Source organism: Oxyura jamaicensis, chromosome 23 (genome assembly GCF_011077185.1).
Source record: "Oxyura jamaicensis isolate SHBP4307 breed ruddy duck chromosome 23, BPBGC_Ojam_1.0, whole genome shotgun sequence".
NCBI classification, from domain to species: domain Eukaryota; kingdom Metazoa; phylum Chordata; class Aves; order Anseriformes; family Anatidae; genus Oxyura; species Oxyura jamaicensis.
Window position 1 is genome coordinate 46915 of NC_048915.1, and position 21499 is coordinate 68413.

The 21499-nt window shown below is 40.1% G+C and overlaps 1 protein-coding gene across 2 annotated transcripts; it reads left to right on the forward strand.

The window, feature by feature from the left end:
• Positions 1 to 921: 921 nt before the first annotated feature.
• On the forward strand, positions 922 to 21499 carry ZMPSTE24 (zinc metallopeptidase STE24). Of its 2 annotated transcripts, XM_035345446.1 has the most exons (10): positions 923 to 1101; positions 2759 to 2905; positions 6772 to 6858; positions 7565 to 7681; positions 9966 to 10118; positions 13674 to 13815; positions 15840 to 16000; positions 17199 to 17303; positions 20202 to 20345; positions 20695 to 21499. In XM_035345446.1, the coding sequence occupies exons 1-10, from the start codon at positions 985 to 987 to the stop codon at positions 20917 to 20919; spliced, it is 1398 nt and encodes a 465-aa protein (XP_035201337.1). In that variant the 5' UTR covers positions 923 to 984; the 3' UTR covers positions 20920 to 21499. The 2 variants fall into 2 exon arrangements, with proteins under 2 accessions (XP_035201338.1, XP_035201337.1); XM_035345447.1 differs by lacking the exon at positions 7565 to 7681 and having other exon boundaries at positions 922 to 1101.

A 21499-nucleotide genomic window follows, 5' to 3' on the forward strand; every position in this document is an offset into this window, starting at 1 on the left:
TAGATTGGGTTGGTGCTCCACGAACTGGACCTGTTGGTGATCCTGTTGTGATTCAGAATCCATAACGTGTATGTGGAGGTGCACAAAATTAGTGTCATCCTCCATCTTGGTCAAGCTGTACCCTCATGGTTGGAGTCAGGTGGACACAACTTTTTCTTGCCTGTCCTCTTCAACAGTGAGCAGGTCCTGGCCTGCTGTTCTGTCTCTGTCTGTGTCACTGATTACATTTAGCTGAGTCAGACTGGAAGCTGGGCGCCAGAATGGCTGCATAGATTGGACAGGTACTGTTCATGCTCTGGTACTACCTCAATATCCTTTCCCTCTACCCTTGCAGCCCTGGCCAGCCTCCAGAACAAGTATTTGGATATCTTTTGATCACAGCTACATTTGGGTTTTTGAGTGGGCCTAGAGTCGTGCTCTGGAGTGTGGGGAAACCACAGCTTGCTCTGTTCTACAGCTCAATCCCTACATCTTTGCACCTGAGCATTGACAACAACTTTTATGCAGGGTAAGAAGTCCAGCACCAAGATGCTGGTGCATGCCCTCTGTGTGTGCTGCCGCTGACTCCCAATACCACCAGCCATTCTTAAGAGCTTTTCTCTGCCCAGTTTTCTCAAAGCATCAAGGGCCGTGAAGCCCACCAGGCTTCCGCGGCATCTCCTTGCCAGACCCCTCCTCGCGCGGCTCGATCCCAAGAGCCGACGCACCCTGTGTCGCGCTCCCAAGCGCATTCTGGCCAAGGCAGGCACCGGCTGTACCGGGTGCACGCCAGCTCCTCCCGCCGCAACCCCGGTGGCCCCTTAACGCCCACCGTTGCTCTCTGAAGGGACGATCCCAGCGCACACCTCGCGGCTCCTCCCGCCCTCCCCTCCACGTTGCTTCGCGCGTCGGCCCGGCCCGGCCCGCAGCTCCGCCGGGCGCCAGGTGGCGCCGCAGCGCGGACGGCGGTGGCGGAAGGAGGAGGCGCGAGGTCGGTGCGGCGCCATGGCGCTCCGCGGGGAGCTGTGGGCAGAGCTGCCCGCCGAAAAGCGCATCTTCTGTTCCGTGCTGCTCTTCTCCTGGGCCGTCTACCTCTGGGAGGCCTTCCTGGCGCACCGGCAGGTCGGCGGGGGCAGGCTTCGTCCGGGTAGAGGCTCGGCCGCAGCCCGGCCGCGCTCGGCCTCAGCCGGGGGGGGCAGCGGACGGGAGGGCGAGCGGAGCACCTCTGCCGGGGTCTGGGGCTGGCGCCCGCCTGGGGGGGGCTCGGCCCTATCGCGGCCGAGGTAGCGGGGCAAGGGCGCGGCGCCGCTGCCCGCGGCCTGCCGGGCGGAGCTCGTTCCCCGCGTGCAGGCACCGGTGAGAGGCCCCTGCTCTGGAGTCCGGCCGGTCCTCTGCAAATGAACTGCGCTTGCTCGAATGATCGAGGACACTGTGTCCCGCTTGTTCGAGAAGCGTGATGGGGACGCTCACTATCATATCGCTGTGTTACGTGAATTCATAGAAAGACTTAACAAGTGCAGGTGCGTTGGAGTGGTGCTGGCCAGCAGCCAAACACCCGATCAGCTGCTCATGCCTCCTCCCAGGCCAGGGTCAAGAACAGGAAAAGCAAAACTAGAAAACTGAGGTCAGAGTAGACAATTTAATAAGTGAAGAAAATAAGGAAAAAAAAAAAAAAGAGCAACAAGCGCTGCAAATGCCATTGCTCACCGCTCCCACAGGCAGGCTGATGTTCAGCCAGTCTTCAAGCAACAGCTACCTTGGATTTCAAGCCCTCCCCAACTTCTTCTTCCTCTACATCAGTTTGTATTGCTGAGCATGATGTTATATGGTATGGAATATCCATTTGTCCTGTCTGAGTTCTCTTCCGGTTTCTTGCCCACCCCAGCATCTGTGCTGCGGGATGGTGGGTAGAGATGGATGGTGGGTGGGTAGTGATGCTGTGCAAGCACAGTTCAGAAACAGCCAAAATACTGGTATGTTATCAATGCAAATACAAAGTATAGCACTATAAGAGTGTGTATTTCTTCTGCTGTGGAAAAAGTTGACACCATCTTGGCCAGACCCATCAGCCAGGGAGAATGTTGCTGGGAGGGGAGGAAGCAATGCTGCCTGCTCTTATAAGCCATTAGATTCAGCTGAGCTGTCAGTGATGCTGCAGTCCAATACACTAGTCAAAGGAGTGCGTTTTGAAGTGACAGAGGGTAGGAGCTTTTCCTCGGGGAAGGAATAAAGATATTCAAACAAGATAAGACAGTGAATAATGACTTCTAGACTTCTGAAATTTGCAAGTGGCTTTTTCTACTATAGCTCCTCATTTATGCAGCCAAATTATAGGTGTGGTTTCTGTTTTCATGGAGGATCTGGTATTTAGTTTGAAACTCTGTTTAGTGATAAGACAGTAAGTCTTATCCTGTGGAAAAGCTACTTTGTATGATCTTTATATAGTAACTTTTTATGTTTTAGAGAAATTAATTAGAAAGCAACTCAGCTTTATGCTTTTGTAAGCATAGTAAGAAAGCATTAGTAAGCATTAGTAAGAAAGCAAATCAGAATTATGCTTTTGTTTTGGATTTAGAGGAGGATTTTTTGTATTTAGAATTTGTAGGTAAAGAGAATTTGGGGATATATGTTGTCTTTTGGGGTGGTTGATAGCATTTTGTTGTTGTGGTGGTTTTTTTCCCTGTCTGTGGTGGCTCATGGGTACTTGCTATGTGTAACTTTTTATTCTCTCCTTTAAAAAACTGGATGTAGGTTTTAAGTTTCTTTTTCAATTTTTCAGAGACGGGTGTATAGAACAACAACACATGTACCACGGGAACTAGGACAAATCATGGATTCAGAAACATTTGAAAAATCTCGTCTGTATCAGCTGGACAAAAGTACTTTCAGCTTTTGGTCAGGCCTGTATTCAGAGGTTGAGGGCACTGTAAGTACCTGAGCTACTCTAGCATTCATATGATACTTTTCATGCAGTTAAACTGTGAAATACTTTGATTTTTAGTGATGCTATGCAGCAGCACTGTTGGCACAGCGGCATTTCGCGTTAAACTGAAATTTGGAAGACTTAAGATTTTCTGTTTCTTGTTTGTGGCTGTATTTGTTTTATAAAAAGAAGAAATTATTTAGACGGCACGTAATTTCTCTATGCCGTGCTGAGTACTACACAAATACAGCATACATTGCTATGTATTAGTGGCACGGCTGGCCTATTATGCTTTCCAAATAATTAAGGAATATTAGAATTATTTTCAGCTGTTACAAATACAGACTTTTTTCTGTGTTTGAAGGGAGGCAGCTACTTTCATTTTAAAATAAATTTTAAGTAGTACATAGAAAAAAACTGTGAGAAGAGTACCAGTAGATTCTTCTTGACTATGCAGATGTTACACTTGTCAAGTAATGCTCAAAAATATGAAAAAATAGAGTTGAGAGTTAAAACCAAGTGTTTATATATATGATATGCAAAGAGTTGTAAAAGAAACTTTTTCTGACTTAACTGCTGAAATGTATTGGTCATTAGTAGCATGACTGGGTCAGAAATGAATCTTGAATTTCCTGGCATTGGCAAGAATATAATTACTATAATTACTGTGTATTATCTACCACAGTGATTAACTTAAGGATGAAAAGGTCCATTTATAAAAGATAATGCAAATAGCACTGTAAAACCTTATAAATCATGTAAGAAGAGTAGGAGGACTGGGAGCACTGGTGGACAAAAATGAGACATGAGCCAGCAGTGCAGAAAGCCAATCAAATTCTGGGCTGCATCAAAAGCATGGCCAGCAGGTTGAGGGCTTGTGTCCTATCACTTGTCACCTGAGAAAAGAGACTGAGATACACCTCACTGCAGCTTCCTTTCAGGTGGTCGTAGAGAGTGATGAGGTCTTCCCTGAGCATCCTTTTCTCCAGACTAAATAACCGCAGTTCCCTTGGCTGCTCCTCATACGTCTTGTTTTCGAGTCCCTTCACCAGCTTTGTTGCTCTTCTCTGCAAACACTTGAGCAACTTAGCGTCCTTCGTGTAGTGATGGGCCCCAAACTAAACACAATACTGGAGGTGCAGCCTGAGTACAAGGGGACAGTCACTTCTGTAGTCCTGCTGGTTACACTGTTTCTGATGCAGGCCAGGATGCCATTGGCCTTCTTGGCCACCTGGGCACACTGCAGGCTCATGTTCAGCTGGCTGTTGATCAACAGCCTCAGGTCTTTTTCCGCTGGGCAACTTTCCAGCCATGTTACCCCAAGCCTGTACTGCTGCATGGGGTTCTTATGATCCAAGTGCAGCACCTGACATTTAGCCTTCTTGAAGGACATACAGTTGGACACAGCCTGTTGGTCCAGCCTATCCAGATCCCTCTGCAGAACCTTCCTACCCTTGAGCAGAACAACATTCCCACCCAGGTTGGTGTAATCTGCAAACTTACTTAGGGTGCACTTGATCCCCTCATTGAGGGTGTATATATATATATATAAAAAAAAAAATTAAACAAAACTGGCACCAGAGTTGAGCCCTGTGGAACACCACCACTTGTGAGCAGCCGTCGAGTGGATTGAGTACTGTTCACAATGACCCTGTGGGCCAAGCCGTTCAGCCGTTTTCTTACCCAGCAAACAGCACTTCTGTCGAAGCCATGAGCAGCCAGTTTCAACAGTATCAAAGGCTTTGCTAGTCCACCTTAGCAACATCCACAGCCTTTCCCTCATCTGCTAAGTGGGTCATCTCATCACAGGAGACAAGGTCAGTCAAGCAGGACCCGTCTTTCTAAACTCATATGTTAGTATACAAACATGTTTGTTAGTGCAGCTTTTATATTCTCGCTGGTCTTTATGCTGAATATAACTCAAAAGACAATTTTTGTGAGATTTTGAAAAGCTTCCATGTTTTTGACTGACTTTAGAGTCGGTATTTCATGTGAAAAAACAAGCTATCCTCTAGCAGCGAATCAGTGGACAGGGTGAGATGATACCACCAAGTGGGTGCAGCATGTCAAAAGGTTCTGAAGCTTTATCTTGATTTTTAAGAGCTTTATCCAAGACAGCTTTACTCCTTGTTTTGAAGGAAAAAAATGATTGGAATGAACCTCTTTTGCCACTGAATTTAATGCTCTGGTGAACAAACATCTGTATCTGCAGTCTTTGCTTATCTTTGTGCAGGTCTGCCATTGTGTCTCTGTAGGGAAAGTACAAGCTTTGCTTTTTCCTGTGACCTTTTCTTTCTGTCTGTTACTGTGGGAAGAACTCTACAACGTTTTTGGCAGCTAATGGGCTGTCAAAGAAAATACTGCATCCAGATGTCTTCCAGAACATGCTGGTGCTTCCTAATCAACCAGTCAAAACCAGTTGCTAAATCAAGCATCCTAGCTTATATGCTGTTCCAGTATTTCAGCTATGACGGTGATAAACATCTAAGAAGCTGTAGTGTCTCAGGCTACTGCTGTTTTCATATCTATTGCAGTTCTCTGCTTTTTATGTTGCAGTAAGACCAATGAACAAAAGTTAAGGAACAAAAAACAGAAGATGGGAAGTAAAGCTCCCAGCTAATCAGTCGAGCACTGTCCTGAATAAAGTAGGTCTCAGTAAGTTGAGATGCAATCCCCATATTCTACTAGTATCTTCATTTTATTTCATCTTCTGAATAAAAGGTTAATGTTCCTGCTGGGGTTTGGTGGGTTGTAGTCTTGGGATTCTGAATCCCAGAGCTTCTTGAGTTTGGGATCAGAGTGAGCTGTCCCAGGAGAGCTGGTAATGGACCAAGCCGCTAATTGCTGTCTTTAATCTGAATGCCTTTCTGTTAGTAGGTGTGTTTTAACCCTGGTAGGCAGCTAGGCACCACACAGGCTTGCTCACTCCTCACCCCCCTCCACCTCCCATCTGGCAGGGAGGAAGGAAATCAAAAGGGCAAACATCAGAAAATTCATGGGTTGAGATAAGGACATTTTAATAAGAAAGAAATGAAGAAAAAAACACCACAGACAAAGGAAAACAAAACCAAGTCCCCAAGTAATGTTAGCCCCCACAGCCAAATCCCCCTTTTTATTGTTCAGTATGATGTCATATGGCACAGAATATCCATGTGGCCAGTTTCGGTCAGCTGTCCTGCCTCTGTTGCTTCCCAGTCCCCTGTCTACATCCAGCCTCCTCGCTGATAGAGCATCATGAGAAGCAGACAAATGCTTGGCTCTATTTAAGCACAGCTCAGCAATAACTAAAACATCTGTGTTATGTGTTATTTTCACTATAAATCCCAAAACATAGCATCGTATAAGCTACTGTGACAACAGTTAACTCTCTAGCAGCCAAACCAGCACAGTAAGGAATTCATGCAAGGTTGTTCCAGAACAGTGACGTTGTTGAATCTTGGCATGCCCTTCGTAAAGAGGGCATTTTTGTGTGTTATACAACTGTAAGGCAAATGAATTTTAAGATCTTCTGAAAAATATATTTGGTCTGAAGATATACAGCATATAGATTTCGCTTTATATAGCAGCAAAATCTATAGTTAATAGGCTTGCATGTATGTTAATATTTCCCAGGCAAAACAAAAAAACAACCCAGATCTTTACTTCAGTAGAGTAAAAATGAACCATTGCAATCTATTCCAGGCTTTGTTTATGCAGTGTTATGTGTGTGTATTTGGGGGGGTGAATGTCAAAAGCCTAATTATAAAACAGGTCTGATTCATCCTTAAAGTTGTTTATCTTGCTGAAATTTTAGAAGGATGGGATGAGATCCTACTTCATATTGCCTCTGTGGTGTTTTTTTTTGTTTGTGTCTTTTTTTTTTCTTCAAGATGATTCTGATCTGTGGTGGAATTCCTTTTCTCTGGGATCTCTCTGGTCAGATTTCTGGTCGTACTGGGTTTGGACCAGAATACGAGGTAAGCAGTCTTTAAATGCTGGAGAAAATGTGTGGTCCCTAGAAGAAAGATATAATTGTTTAGTCATTAGGGGTTCTTTTTTACTCTTCCCCAAAACTTTGGCAGAAGGTGCGATATATAGCTTGTTAGATTTAAAAGCTATTGCTTTTCAGACAGTCAGCCTCTGTTTTGTTCAAAAGTCGATATATTGGAGGAGGACAAGGAGGTCTTTTCTAACCAGGCTTAATGAGTAGTGACCAGCTGATGAGTAATGAGTAATGACCAGCTTAATGAGTAATGTCCAGCTGATTTGTAAGACATACAAGATGAGAGACTATTCTAGATGTGTCCTGAAGTCAAGAAATACTGAACAATACTTACCACACTGTAGTGATAAAATGGACATAGGTGAACATACACTCTCTACATGTACTATATGCTAAGGACAGAAAGAACTGTTTTTACAATTCAGCTTTATCTGCTGCTTAATACAATTTCAAAGTTTTCAAGCATCAAACAAATCCTTTGTGAAAACAGTGTGCTTTGGTTTAATGGAGGGTATTCCTGTAATCAGCAATCTGATAATTGTAAATGTTATTTCTATGAATTTATCTAGCTTTAACTTCTAACCAGTTTCAGTTAAACCACTGGTGTAAAATCCATTCTGACAGCACGAATGTTAGTGTCAGTACAGGTCGATAAATATTAGGTCTCTCTTTGTTTTTAGATTATTCAGTCACTGGTATTCCTGTTGCTTGCAACGCTCTTCAGTGCATTGACTGGTGTCCCATGGAGTTTATATAACACATTTGTCATAGAAGAAAAACATGGCTTCAATCAACAGGTATTGTAGACAACATGTATGCTGACCTAATGCCTTTGATAGGTTTGGTAGGTTAGATGGATTGGCGTGTCCACATCTGTGCCAAAGATTGTTATTTTTAGGAACATTTTTACATGCTCTACATAAAAATAAGAGCAATGACAGTTCATGACTGTTGCAGATGTCCTGTGCCACATCCATAATGTCTTTGAGTGAGGCCATGCCTCTCAGCAGCTTTCTAGCAAAAAGAAGTGTCTGTTATAGCAGTGGAACTAAGAACATTTCATACCTCAGCTGTTCATTCTTGGATGGATCGTTCTTTGTTCTTCATATGCTCTTCCTGAGAAGCCTGGGTTGCTGCTCAGTAGGGGTACTTCTGACTCATGAACACTGAACAGATGAAACAAAAAACATTATTTTCCTCTTCATTTCACTCACTGATTTCTTGATTTAGCCTTTGTTAAGTCAGAAAATTCAGCTCTTCATTTGCACTTCTGTTAGTTACTTTATCTCGTAATTTCAGCACTGGCTTTCTTGACTTTCTCACCAACTTAGTTTAACCTGTTTCAGTATCAGTTTCCTATGGGTCACATCTGTTTAGAAAGCTGAGAAGTGGGGCAAAGACAGAAGACACCATGCAAATTTATAGCTCTGTTCCTCCTAGATCATGGTACTGGTATTAAAAAGAATTAAAATAAAAACTTGAGCTTAATTGTATTTTTAGACGGTGGTCCTAGTATCTTCATCCAGTAATATCTGATGTTTCATAAAGTCCAGTGGAACCAATGCTAGCAGCACAATTCTGTTAAGAGTTCTTCCAGGTGACTGTTTAAGTGACTGTTTCTTCAGCCATTTACTAAGCTCAAAAAATGTAAAAGCTCTACAGCAGGCCTCTTTCCAGCTGAGCTGAGGAAATAAATAAATAGGAATGCATGGATGTATGTACATTGTTTTTTCTCTCTCCTGGCTTGTGCCAGTTCAAGAGTCTCAGTCAAACAGAAATAATTTTCTTTTGTCCAGAACAAAGCTTCCACAGATCTTCTGTCATGCTTTTCCTTACAATTTTCCTGTGGTGCTGTTCAGGAAAGAAGCACTGCGTATTGTTACCAAGGCACACTTTCTTTTCTAATTACAGAATGATTTTGCTGAACAGGTTCATGTTTACAGGCAAAAAAAACAGTATTATCTGGAATGCTCCATTTGTGTGGACACATTTCTATACAATTGTATTTTTGCTGATACTGATAACTGCTTAGCAAGAGTATATCATCAAAGCGCTCACTGTGTGACCACAGTGAACATGTGTACATAAACCCACAAATTTATATTATTCTCTGTCTGATTTGTGTTTATTACAGTCACGGAAGTCAGAGGCATCTATACAAACTCTTTCCCCAATCATTATTTTTTATTTAAACCTGTTTCACCAGTATGTTTTTTTCTTTCTAGACAAGAGTTCCATATGTTTAACACAGTATGGACTTTTTAACACAACCTTGTCAGAAAGGATCTTTACATAATAAAACCCTCACTTCTGTGCCTTGCAGATAGCTGTAAGTACTGAGGTAACCATTCCTGAAAGAGCTAGTTGGGTGTCTAATGATGTTGCAAAATCACTAGATCAGTTTGATTCAAGTACGGGTCTTTGAAACATCCATTAAACATTCATGAAATATCCATCCTAATAAAGTTATGCTAATTTTAGAAGCTGAGACAGCTACAAGAATAGTAACTACATACCAGTGGAAGCTGAGTTGAATTAAAATGACCAGTTTAAACCTAAAAGTCTTCAGTAGGACTTCTGTCCACTTTTCAGTTAAGACAATCAGCTTGGTAGCTGCTGAAGGTTGAGATTATTTGAGGCACCTGTTCAAAGACAAAATATTTTACAATAGTTTGGTTTCTTTCAGTTTCCTACTTCTATAAAATCCCATGACACCTGGAATGTTTGTTGGTAAAGGAATTAAGGGACAGATAAGCTTACATTTTTCTTTCTTCCTTTAGTAAAGGATATATATGCAGTAAAGTAAAGGTTTGGTCTAGATCTTACTAATGAAGCGTGCATCCACGTGGGCCTCGAGTCTGGGTGGATGTACAGACCCACAGCTATCAGGACAGGAGCTGAAAAGGTTTTTCAGCCTTTTCTTACTGACACGACTTTCCTTAGCATGCATTGTTATTGCTACTTCGATATTTTGTGATTTGTCTTACTTTGTTTGTGCTTCCAGTGAAGGAATCAGTTCATTAACTAATACCACCCATTAATATTTGCACTGTAAATATCGCTGATATCCTTTCTTTACAGACACTGGGATTTTTTTTTAAGGATGCCATCAAGAAATTTGTCGTGACTCAGTGTATTCTGTTGCCAGTGACGTCCCTTCTGCTTTATATTATTAAAATAGGGGGTGACTACTTCTTCATCTATGCCTGGCTCTTCACATTAGTTGTTTCCTTGGTGAGTAAAAGAGTATGTGTGCGTTGCTTCCAAATGCTATATACTTGCATGGCTCAGTATGCTGAGCTAAGTCTAGACACTCACGGGTCTAAACCCTGGGAGTTTTAGTGTCTGTAACGTTTAACACTTCGTGGTATTCTGAGTGCACCCATTCAGAAATAATAACTCGTATTAACTAACCACATTAATTTGGTATCTTATATTTTATCTATTTAATACTGGAGTGTTTTCATCAGTCGAAAAATAAACATTGAAAAAACTATGGAATGCTGGAATTAAAATGCTGCATGGTGATAGATTTTCCTTTTTCTTAACTATAGAAAGGAAACCAAGACAACTAAAATTGGTTTGACAAGACTAGGCAAAAAATGTGCTTTGGTCACATTTGTAAAGTTTCATGTATTTCCATTGTGTCTCTCTTCTAATTAACCAAACACCAATTCTCAGTTGCATTGCTTTGTATTGAGACAAGTATTGATTTTTCCCTTTCTGGTTCAGCTCGTGTAGCTTATTTTATATACTGAATTGGTAACTGACATTTTTAGGTCTTGTATTAGAAGGATATTTTTGTATATATCGTAAGGATGTGATATTTTTTTTTTATTATTTTTTATATACTTAATGCTCTACTGTCATTTTGGTCTCGATATACTACCCATTGCTCACCCAAGGAAGAAATTAGAGAACCACTGTTATATATATTTATTTTTAAATTAAAAGAACACCGTAACACCTTAAGAACTGTAAGAATTATAGATTACATTCATGTAATAAAGTGTGTCACATTAGCCTAAAAATAAAATTGTTTCAATCCTAGATTCTTGTGTCAAGTTCAGAATTTCTGGTTGATCTGGGTTGTATCTTCAAGAAGTCTTCTAGGAAAACCTGGCTAGGAAATCATGATTGTTATTTTTCTTAAGGTCCTTTTTTTTTGTGATTTATATTAGGCAGTTAAGTGTTTTTGTTTTGTTTTGTTTTTTCTTCTTCTCACCACTGCTTCTAGATACAGCATCTATAGCTTTCTTGGACTTCTTTCAATTTGTCAGCTTATGTTTTAAAGCACATGCGTTGACCAGCCACATTTGCATAAAAATGTGATTGTAATGCTACACAGGAGGTTACTGCAATTAATGCAGGAAAATGTGATTTCTCACTTAACATATCTGATAGCTGTGTTGACTTTCTCAGACATGGCAACATGGAAGGAATTGGTTACTCTGTTAATTTAAATCTTAACTGCAACATCTTCATAATCATATCTTCATGGGATACAGATATCTTTAACTGAATTTTATTTGTTGCTTACTTTGATTTATTGCTTCACCGATGCTTAACATGCAACTCAAGTAAAACCTGTGTGGGCGTGGATTAGTGGATTTCTGTATAGCCAGCAATTCCAGTGTAGTACAGTTAACAGTGACGTGACAGCAGGAGCCATTTTAGGCAATAGTGGAGCAGAGCTGCTTACAGTTAGCTATACTGTTTCTTGCTGTTTTGATGCACTGGCTCCTGCTTTGATGTACTACTTCTGCTCATGTCCTTATGCTCGCATCTTCCCTTTTTTGGTCTCTGAATGTATTCTGAAAAGTAATACTATTACCTCTTACAAATGTCAGTTCGCTTGTATTGAAATTTCTTACAGAAAAAATAGTTTAGACTTATCTGTACTTCATAAATAATTGTTGGTTTTCTTTCTTGCAGGCTTTGATTAGCAGTATGCTCTTAAAACATAATCAGCATTTCAGCTACTGCTCTGTCAAAATGAGTGAAACAGTCTATACTTGCAGGTTATTCTAGTTTATTATTTGTGAATGGGGAAATGCTATTTCCTTGTATGATATCTAGTGAATGCTTTAAGTCTTTAGGTTTAAAAGCATTAAAGACTTGCTTTTTCATAGATGGATTAGGCTGAAATTTTGAAAGGACTGGAAGAAGGTAATCCCTGGGAATTGTATAGATACTTTAGAAACTGAAAACAGAAGCGCTCTATCTTTTACACAGCAAAAGCTAGAAAATAAAATGTGTTTTGTCAGAGCTACAGATATCTGTACTGAAAAATAAAGTGGCAAGAGGGAATGGCTCACTCCTTTCTTTTTTTTTTTTTTTTTTTTTTTCTTTTTCTTTCTGGGACTAAGTGCATGCCCAGACAATTGGTGCTTTTCAGGTGTATTTCAGTGTCACTGTAGCTTTACAGGGTGTTGATCATGGTTTGACACCTTAGTGGTATTTTGAACAGTCTTTGACATAATAAGCGTAGCAGCTGTTAAGAGTTACTCTTTAGAGTTCACTTTAGGGAGAAAAATTCCAGTTGTAATCATGTTTCATAGCATTGTAATTATGGTCAGATTTGCATCCTTCTTCCATTGTATAATCCCTACTGATACCAAGGGATTACACAAAGATCAGAGGTGAAAATTTACAATTAGTACGAACACATTTTAAATGGCCTGATGCACTTGTCTGGACAGAAATAGTTGATTTCTGCTATATGAAATACCTTCCAACAATCGCTGCAAAATATTTGCAGAATGTTAAACTCTTATTTTAACGGTTACAGTAACAAAAATAGCTTTTGTTTTTTAAGTGTTGTCTTATATGAACACCCTTATTTGATTGAATAAGTCAGTTTCCTTAATTTCAGATATATTTTTACATTTCAATAGTGGGGATTCTTTTCAAAAGTCAACATATGTCTTTCCATTGTGAAGAATAAAACTTAATTTCTGTTTGCTTCTCATGCCTTGTTCCTTTTTACTAACCAAAATTTAAACTTATTCCCAGTTCAGTCCTTTTAAATAAATAAATAGCTTTGTGTAGGTCCAGAGTGTGAAGGAAGGAAATTCAGCTTTCCTTTCCATCAGAGTGCTATTCCGCTCCTGGCTTTCTCATTTGGGCTGATTCTGGTACAATTTTGAAGAGATGCAAGTGCATCGTAGTGAGGTTTTGGGATATGGCTGTTAATCACTGTGGAACACAGGTATCAGTCTGTTCCTTAGCCCTGTGCACAACTGGAAGAAGGGGAAGAAAACAGGACAAGAAATCTCTCGCCTGTTTTAGACCATGGCTTTGCAAGTTAACAGGAATCTGAAGAAGCAGGACTACCTCTTGGTTTGGTGGGCTCTGCTGCTCATTAGGAAACAGTTCAGAGCTTTCCAGTGTTGGTGAAGTAGGTGAAAGTGACAGCCTGTCATTGATAAGATCACTGCTGCCAGCTGTCATAGTGGCTTTTTCTTCTGTGGTTTGAGGACCTGTCAGAGCAAAAGCACTGTTTTTAGTAATTTTGCTGAGGATTGTTTGCAGACTAACCTGCCCCCACCTCCATCTTGCTGTTGAATTGCTGATTGTCAACAGTCTAAGTAATTTTCTTTATAGATGGGATGACCCACGGAAAGGCTTGCTACGCTATAGATCACAGTTCATACAGGATTCAGTTTATGAAGGCTTTTTTTTTTTTCCTGAACTGTGCTCTCCCTGTCCCCTTTTACCTTTGCCCCATAGTTAGTACTAAACACATTTGTATGTTCTTTTTTTTTTAATATCTGTATGTGTTTGCAGGTGCTTGTTACAATCTATGCAGACTACATCGCACCTTTATTTGATAAATTCATTCCACTTCCCGAGGGAGAACTCAAGCAACAAATTGAAACAATGGCAAAGAGCATTGACTTCCCATTGACTAAGGTGTATGTTGTTGAAGGTGAGATTTTTGAATAAAGAGACTTTGTAACTTTACATTTGTGGATTTTTAGCTCTGAGCTCTGATTGTGGATGTTGTAGAAGGGGAGTTGTTTCTGTTCCCCAGCTATTGTGTTACTTGCCAAAGTCTGTGCTCTATTCCTTTATTCTTTTTTTTTTTTTTTTTTTTTTTTACTTTGGGTGAGAAAAATGAAGCTTGAATATACAGCCTTAATTGAGGATGTACTTAACAGCCATTTCCATGACATGTGCTGTGACATAGCACAGTCAGAAATGGAAGCATCTATCAAGTTTCCAATTCTAGTATTTGTTCAGCATTAATTGCCTTATAATGTCCTTAGTGAAGTACTTGAAAAAGCTATGAATGTTAAAAACACCTATTCCTTTTTAGAGTGTTCACATGGACAGCTGATTATGGTGTGACTGAATGAACCCAGCCCTTTTACTTGAGATTGACACTTTTTCACTTTGGAGTAGTAAATTATGCATCCTCTTTTCTTAGCTTGTGGAATATAACGTGGAGCATGCCAGCTACTATGTCATTTCCTCTCCAATTCTATCTTCATGGATAATTTTACTGTTTAATGTTTCCCCTGCTACTCATTTTGCTCCCTTTTGTATGTGATTTCAGGGACTTTCCCAAATTTAGTTTCTGTTTTGTGTCACCTGTGAGGATAGGACATGTTTCTAATGCCTTGGTGAAAGCAACATGAGATGGAATAACGAGCTGAAATAGTAGAATTTTACTGCAGTGGTAGAATTTTGCTTTAAGAGAGAGAAGGTAATGAAGTGTTTTTCTAGCCTGGAGGTTGTGGCTTTTAAAACTCTGGGATGGCTAAATACAGCCACTAATCTACTTCAGTGCAGCCAGAAAAATCTACTATTGATATACTTGGGTCCCAAGAAATTCCTGTCTTTCCTAGCAAATTTGAAGCTTTTCAGACTTGAGGTTCAGTTAAGCTTGAGATTCAGTACAGTGGCTTGCAAATGGATACATTTCTCCCATAAGCACTGCTGGCTGTCTTAGCTTTTAAACTTCATGGTGGAAGCCCTGTGAGCTAATTCTTAGTAGTCTGGCACCTGTGTGGTGTATCACTGCATTAGCTTCTTCAGCATACCTGCATTTAGTGGCAATGATTTGCAGTGGAGAGAGGCTGCCAAACCCATATTTTCTTTTCCTGGCATCCTTCAGGCTGTTGAACCAACAACCCTGCTGACACGGGGGACTGATATGTGAATATCTTTTTGCCAGTGGTCTGCTGCACTCTGCCTTGGCTCTTCCCACTCCAGAACTAACTTCTTAGTAACACGCAACAAAACCCTTAAATTTCACGGTTTGTTCCATAACAGGCAGATGGCAAGGTTCATTCCCTACAAATGCTTTGGTAGAGGTTGAAGCTTCTTACAATAGACAGAGGGGACAACACTACCTGGTGGCTGGTCATCAGCTTTTCTTGCTGAGAAGGGACTGGATGCTGAGGCTTTGTTCTCTGACCAGCCTCTTCCTCTGTTGGTCTGTCTTGGTTTGGTGCTGAAATTACTATCAGCTCAACATGAGTTGGCTTGCAATGGAATAATGGATATTTTGTGCCCTGAGGAGTTAGTGTGGCTTGTGCATGTACAGTGAGAGTCCGCCTTCAACTTGAAGTGCCTTATCTTTTGTTTGAAAAAACAGATCCAGATTTCACCTCTTCTCTCACAGAGACCTCGTTCAGTCCTTGTGTTGCAACAGCTCCTGTCAACAGGAAAAATTAAGTAAATCTAACAGTTACTTTGATCTGGACAGGTTTATTTATTTTTAATCAAATGAAACAGTTTGTTCTGTGGAAAGAGATTAATTTATTGGGCTAAGGTATATCAATAGTAGAAAGAGTCCATGAGTCCACCATTCAGGTGACCTAGATGGAAGTAACTGCAAAAATTTGCATATTTCAAATATAATAATTTTAAAGGCTTTGCATAGTTAAGCTTCAGTGCACAGAATTATTCAGATCAAGGTCTTTAATGTAAATTTTTACTTATCAGGTTCTAAGCGTTCTTCTCATAGCAATGCTTACTTCTATGGATTCTTCAAGAATAAGCGGATAGTGCTATTTGACACTCTCCTAGAAGATTATTCTGCACTGAACAAAGAGCCAGCAGAAGGAGAAGAGGGTGAGAATGAAGAGACAAAGTCTAAAACAAAAGTGAGTTTGTCTGTTCTATTCTATTCTATTTATTTTTCACTGTTATTTACATTAACTTATTGGTGGGATTATCCCTTGTGTTTTCTGAGTGTATTTTAAAGGTCCTGAATGAAATGATAAAACCCAAGCCAAATGATTCCATCACCGAAGCTCAAGGATATTGAGCTGCTGTTAAATGGATTTTCTGGGGTTGTTAGTGGGTGCAGAAAACATCAAAGAAACCTCAGAAGTCCATGGGAGCGTCTTCCCTGTGATTGATCAAATGAGGAACCTATTCAGGTTTTTAGATTATGTTCCTTCTCTTGGGACTGCCACACCTAAGCTTCCCTTTGGATGAAATGCTTTTGACTATCAGTACATCATTTATGTGCCTTTTATTGCAGGCAAGAATTTTGGTGCAGGGTGTGCACGCATGTACATATACAGATTACACATGCACCCTTCCCCACCCTGGTCAAGAACAGGATGATAGCCTTTCATTGTCCTTTGCATTGATGTGCAGCTGCACATCTTTTGTACAGCCTTTGTGGTTTCAGGAGAGTTATGGGGATGGATAGAATTGGCAGGATATTTCCAAAGAACCTGAAGGAGTAATTCTGAGAAGAATGAATTGCCTTATTCAGCCTAGGTGTAGGTCTATGTATGGATTTTTGAGAGGAGGTGATTCTGAGCTCACCTGCCCATCTTTCCTGATGATATTTTTAAAGCATATCATAGCATTTGTTGCAGATGATGGGAGTGTTGTCATTCAGTAATACCTTGGGAGGAAGGCTACGTTCTAAGTACTGAAGGAAGTAGAGGGAGGACTTTGCTCTGCTTTTGATTCTACTTTAAGAGTTTGTGACTCTGAATGTAATCTTTCGTTGTAATGCCTTTTCCTGAGAAAATAAACAATGAGATCAAGGGATGGCACGGGAGAGTTTGGAGGCAAATTTTCTAGTATTGTTCAGGTCTGTGTGGGAATGTCTGTATGTGTAGAAATAAGAGATCACCATCTCTTGGTAGAAGATTGTTGAACTTGCAAGTTTATTTTTTGTAAATACCTTATTGAAGAAGTCTCAATAAGAAATTGGATGTGTGTATCTGCTGGTAGAAGGGACGAGCCTGCCCTTGGGAAACTTTTCCTGACCTAGGAAGACAAATTAATAAGTAAGAAATGGAATCAGTTGTGTTCAGTTCGACTTCCTTATTCCCGCAGAATAAGAAGCAGGGATGTAAAAATGAAGAAGTTCTGGCTGTCCTTGGTCATGAATTGGGTCACTGGAAACTAGGTCACACTGTCAAAAACATTATCATCAGTCAGGTAAGTTATGATACCTTTGGTTTTCATAGAGCATTCTGTAATTATTGTTTCCAAATGCTTGCTTCCAGATTTGTAAGTGCAGTGAGCATGCAGTAGCCCTTCTGTCCCAAGCTTGCCCCATCTGGCTGGTAAGGAGCATGAGCCATAAGTCTGAGAATAGGTATTTGCCTCTCTTCTTGGAGGGGTATGAGGAACTGTGATTGTGGATTATGAAATCTGACCCAGAGAGTATTTCTTATTTATTAACTTATTTGTATTGTTTTCTCCTACCTTTTGCATTGGTTATTGGTAAATGTTATTGTGCAATTCTGTGTGTAACCCCATTTACAAGAATCCTTTGGGCCCGACGCATCAGCCAATTGTTCACCCACCTTATTGTGCTTTTATCTAACTGTATTCTGGTCATTTTGTCCAGGAGGATACTGTGAGAGACAGTAGCGAAAGCTTTACTGAAATGCAGACAGATTGTGTCAGCTGGCTTCCTTTGGCCATCTAAATGGGTGACCTTGTTGTAGAAGAAAATTACGTGTGTTAAATATGACCTTATCTTTCTGAACCCATGTTCACTCTGACCAATGACTGCGTTGTCCTTTAGGTGTTTTTCAATAACTCCCAGAATAATCTCCATAATTTTACCAGGCATAGTAGTGAGACTGACAGGCCTGTAATTGCCAGGTTCTTCTTTCTTGCCCTTCTTGAAAATTGAGATCACAGTTGCCAGCCTCCAGTTAATTGGGACCTCTCCAGATTCCCAAGATTGTTGAAAAATAATAGAGAGATCCTGCGATGACATAACCAGCTCTCTGATGAATCCCATCAGTCCCCATGATCTATATCCATCCAGGCAGAGCAGCAAATCCCCCACAAGTTTGGGGTTGGCTGGGAGTTTATTGTTCCAGTGGTCACAGTCTTCCAACTTGGGGTCCCAGAGCCCATCGTTGATGTTGAAAACAGAGGCAAAAATGCAGTAAATATCTCTGCTTTATCTACGTGTCCCTGTTAGTTAGGTGGCTTTCCTCATCAAGGACATGTTTGCTCTGGTCCTCCTTTTCCTGTTAACATACTTTAAAAAGCCTTTTTATTGTTCCCCACACTGTCGGCAAGCTGCAACTCTAATTGAGCCTTGGCCACATGAATTCTCTCCCTGCAAATGTGAGCACCATCCCTTTAGTCTTCCCATGTCACCCGACCTTGCTTCCAGCAACCATACAATTTCTTTTTCCACATAAACTCTTGAAGAAAATCACTGCTCAGCCAGTCTGGCCTTCTTGCCCTCCTTGCTTGCCCCTCCAGCATTTTGTATTTGCCTGTTCTGTGCTCTTAGGAGGTGGTACTTAAAAAAAAAAAAAAAAAAAAAAAAAAAACACTGTTCAACCCCAGTGTCTTTAAAAGCAGTTTCCCAGAGGACTTTAACTAGTTTCCTGAGCAGTCTGAAGTCTGCTCTCCCCAAGTCCAATGTTGAAGTTTTGGTGGTAGTTTTTCTTCTATCACCAAAAATTTTACACTCGACTACTTCTTGGTCATTATGGCCAAGGCAGCCACCTGTCGCCATTTTACTCACCAGATGCTCCCTGTTTACAAGCAACAGGTCCAAGAGGGCCCCTTTCCTAGTTGGCTTTCTTAGTACCTGTACCAAGAAGTTACTGTGAAGTCTGCCATATACCATGTAGATTTGTCTTGTTCTAGTTATCATGCATGCTTTTTTTCCTCCAATTCCCAGCTTTTTGTTTTTTTCTTAGCTTATGATGGTGTGTGCAGAAATGATATTCTTTTTTGTTGTTGTTGTTTGGTTTTGTTTTGTTTTGTTTTTTGCTAGGTCTATTCCCTTATTTTTTCATTGTGGAACATCACAAGCTTCTAACTTAAGAAAATCTTTTTCTGATTCCATAGTACTTTTTCTTACCCATGCCACTAGGCACTTCAGTAATGTCCTTTCTGCTTTGATTAACACAATTATATTCCAACTTCCGATGCTGATATTGATCCCTACTAATTAAAAAGCAAATGATATGATGTTTTTGTCATTCTGCTAACTCATGTAACTTTTGTCTTTGGATCCATTTTTAGATACCCATTATTTCACTCTAATAGGTAAACTTTATCTTCACTTCCAGAAATTTTCACAAATTCTTCTTCAAATATTGTGTACTTTTTGTGTTGACTGTTTTCTGTCACAACCGTCCCTCTTCTTTCTCTTATGTCTGTTAAAAAACAAGCATTATTCTACCACATTCCACATTACTCTAAAAAGATTAAACAGCCACTTGAACTGATTGAAAAGGTACTAATAAAATTCTCTAGAAAACATAATAAGGCATGGTAGTGCCCGTTGCCTCTGAAAAGCCAGCCAAGCAATGTGCAGGTATGGTTAGATAGAAGCATGGGTTGTTTCCAGGAACAGAAATATGACACAGCAAACAGTAGGTAATGCTTTGAAGAAGGGTTTTGGACACACATGGTTTGTTTTTAAATGTTTTAGAACCTATGCTTAATTCCAAGGAAATGGGTTGTCTCTTGTACTCCCCCATTGCATATCTTGTCTTGCCTTTTAATTTCCTTTTGCTACTTAAAACTTATTTTTAGCGCACTGACAGAAAATAATTACAAAATCAGAGAATGTTTTAGGTTGGAAGGAACCTCTGGAGGCCATCTGGACCAACCACCTTGGAGAAATAAATGTTTCTTTATTGCATGCACATAGAGAAAACTGGTAAAGGTTAGCTGTTTGTTCTTCTTCATATATGAGTTCTAAAGTAATCTATTTGGATTTGTTGTTTGTTTATTCTTTCTTCTTTTTTTGTCTGGGGAGTTTCTATGCAAATCTGTGATATTTTAGGCCATATGTTTGCCTCAAATGAAAAACCCATCTTAATCAAGAGTCTTGTTTCCTTTCTCTAGATGAATTCCTTCCTGTGCTTCTTCTTGTTTGCTGTGTTAATTGGTCGAAAAGAGCTCTTTGCTGCATTTGGTTTCTATGAGACTCAGCCTACCCTGATAGGCCTGATGATTATTTTCCAGTTCATTTTTTCACCTTACAATGAGGTAAATTTTTCAATTTGTCTTCGAGACATGGGTGCTGAGGTATCATTCTATTTAAACTACGATTTTATTTTCACTTTATTATTATTTTGGAGAAGAGATTGAAGATTTTAGGGCCTCTATCTGGCATCTCCATTTAATAAGTAGAATTAGCGCTCCATGTCAGAAGACTCCCAGTTTCAGATGTGGCCTGTATAAATCTTAATGAGATCATTCCTCAGCCACAGTAATGTGTGTGGGATGAGGAAAGGAAGATACTATAGTATAGATACTATACTATTTACTGTTATTGTAAAGAAAATGTGGATGGCTGAATTTTTAGATAATTATTAATATACTTCTTTCTTCACAGATTCTCTCTTTCTGCTTGACTGTATTAAGCCGACGATTTGAATTTCAAGCAGATGCATTTGCCAAGGAACTTGGGAAGGCTAAAGACCTATATTCTGCTTTGATCAAACTAAACAAAGATAATTTAGGATTCCCTGTTTCTGACTGGATCTTCTCAATGTGGCATTATTCCCATCCACCCCTTTTAGAAAGACTTCAGGCCTTGAAAGATGCAAAGCAAGAGTGACTGGAATCGCTGTTGGTTCAAAGACAGTGCTTCCATCTCAGAGGCAAAGTTCAGAGCTGCATTTTAAATTCTTTTTTAAAATGGATAACTCCATCTGAGTGTGTTATTAACAGCGCAACAAATCTGAGAATCCTGAAACAGGTAATAAATTATAAATTACTTTTTTAAACAAAAAAACTGTGGTACTTAATTTAGAAAAACATACTGGGTGAAGACCAAGACACCTTTCCCTCCACACGCTGGCTTTTATCTCCTTATCATAGTATAGACTTGTCAGAGAAGAAAAAATAATACTTCAAAGCACCTGTTTCTTCAGTTTAACATTGGTTTTGATCCTTTTCTCATTCTCAGTGTTCTGTGAACCTTCCCTTCCCATTCTCAGCTTTTATTCACAATGAAGAGATACTGAGTGACTTGGTTTCTTACATCATAACTGTATTAGCCAGTCACTGTTGGTGTTTAAAAAAAAGTTTAATGAAAGTACAGGCCTTTCTGCTGGATTCCAGTTCATGTCTGTTGTAATTGAAAATGCCACTTAATAAAGCCTCATTTTTCAGAAATGTGGGAATAAGGAAATGTA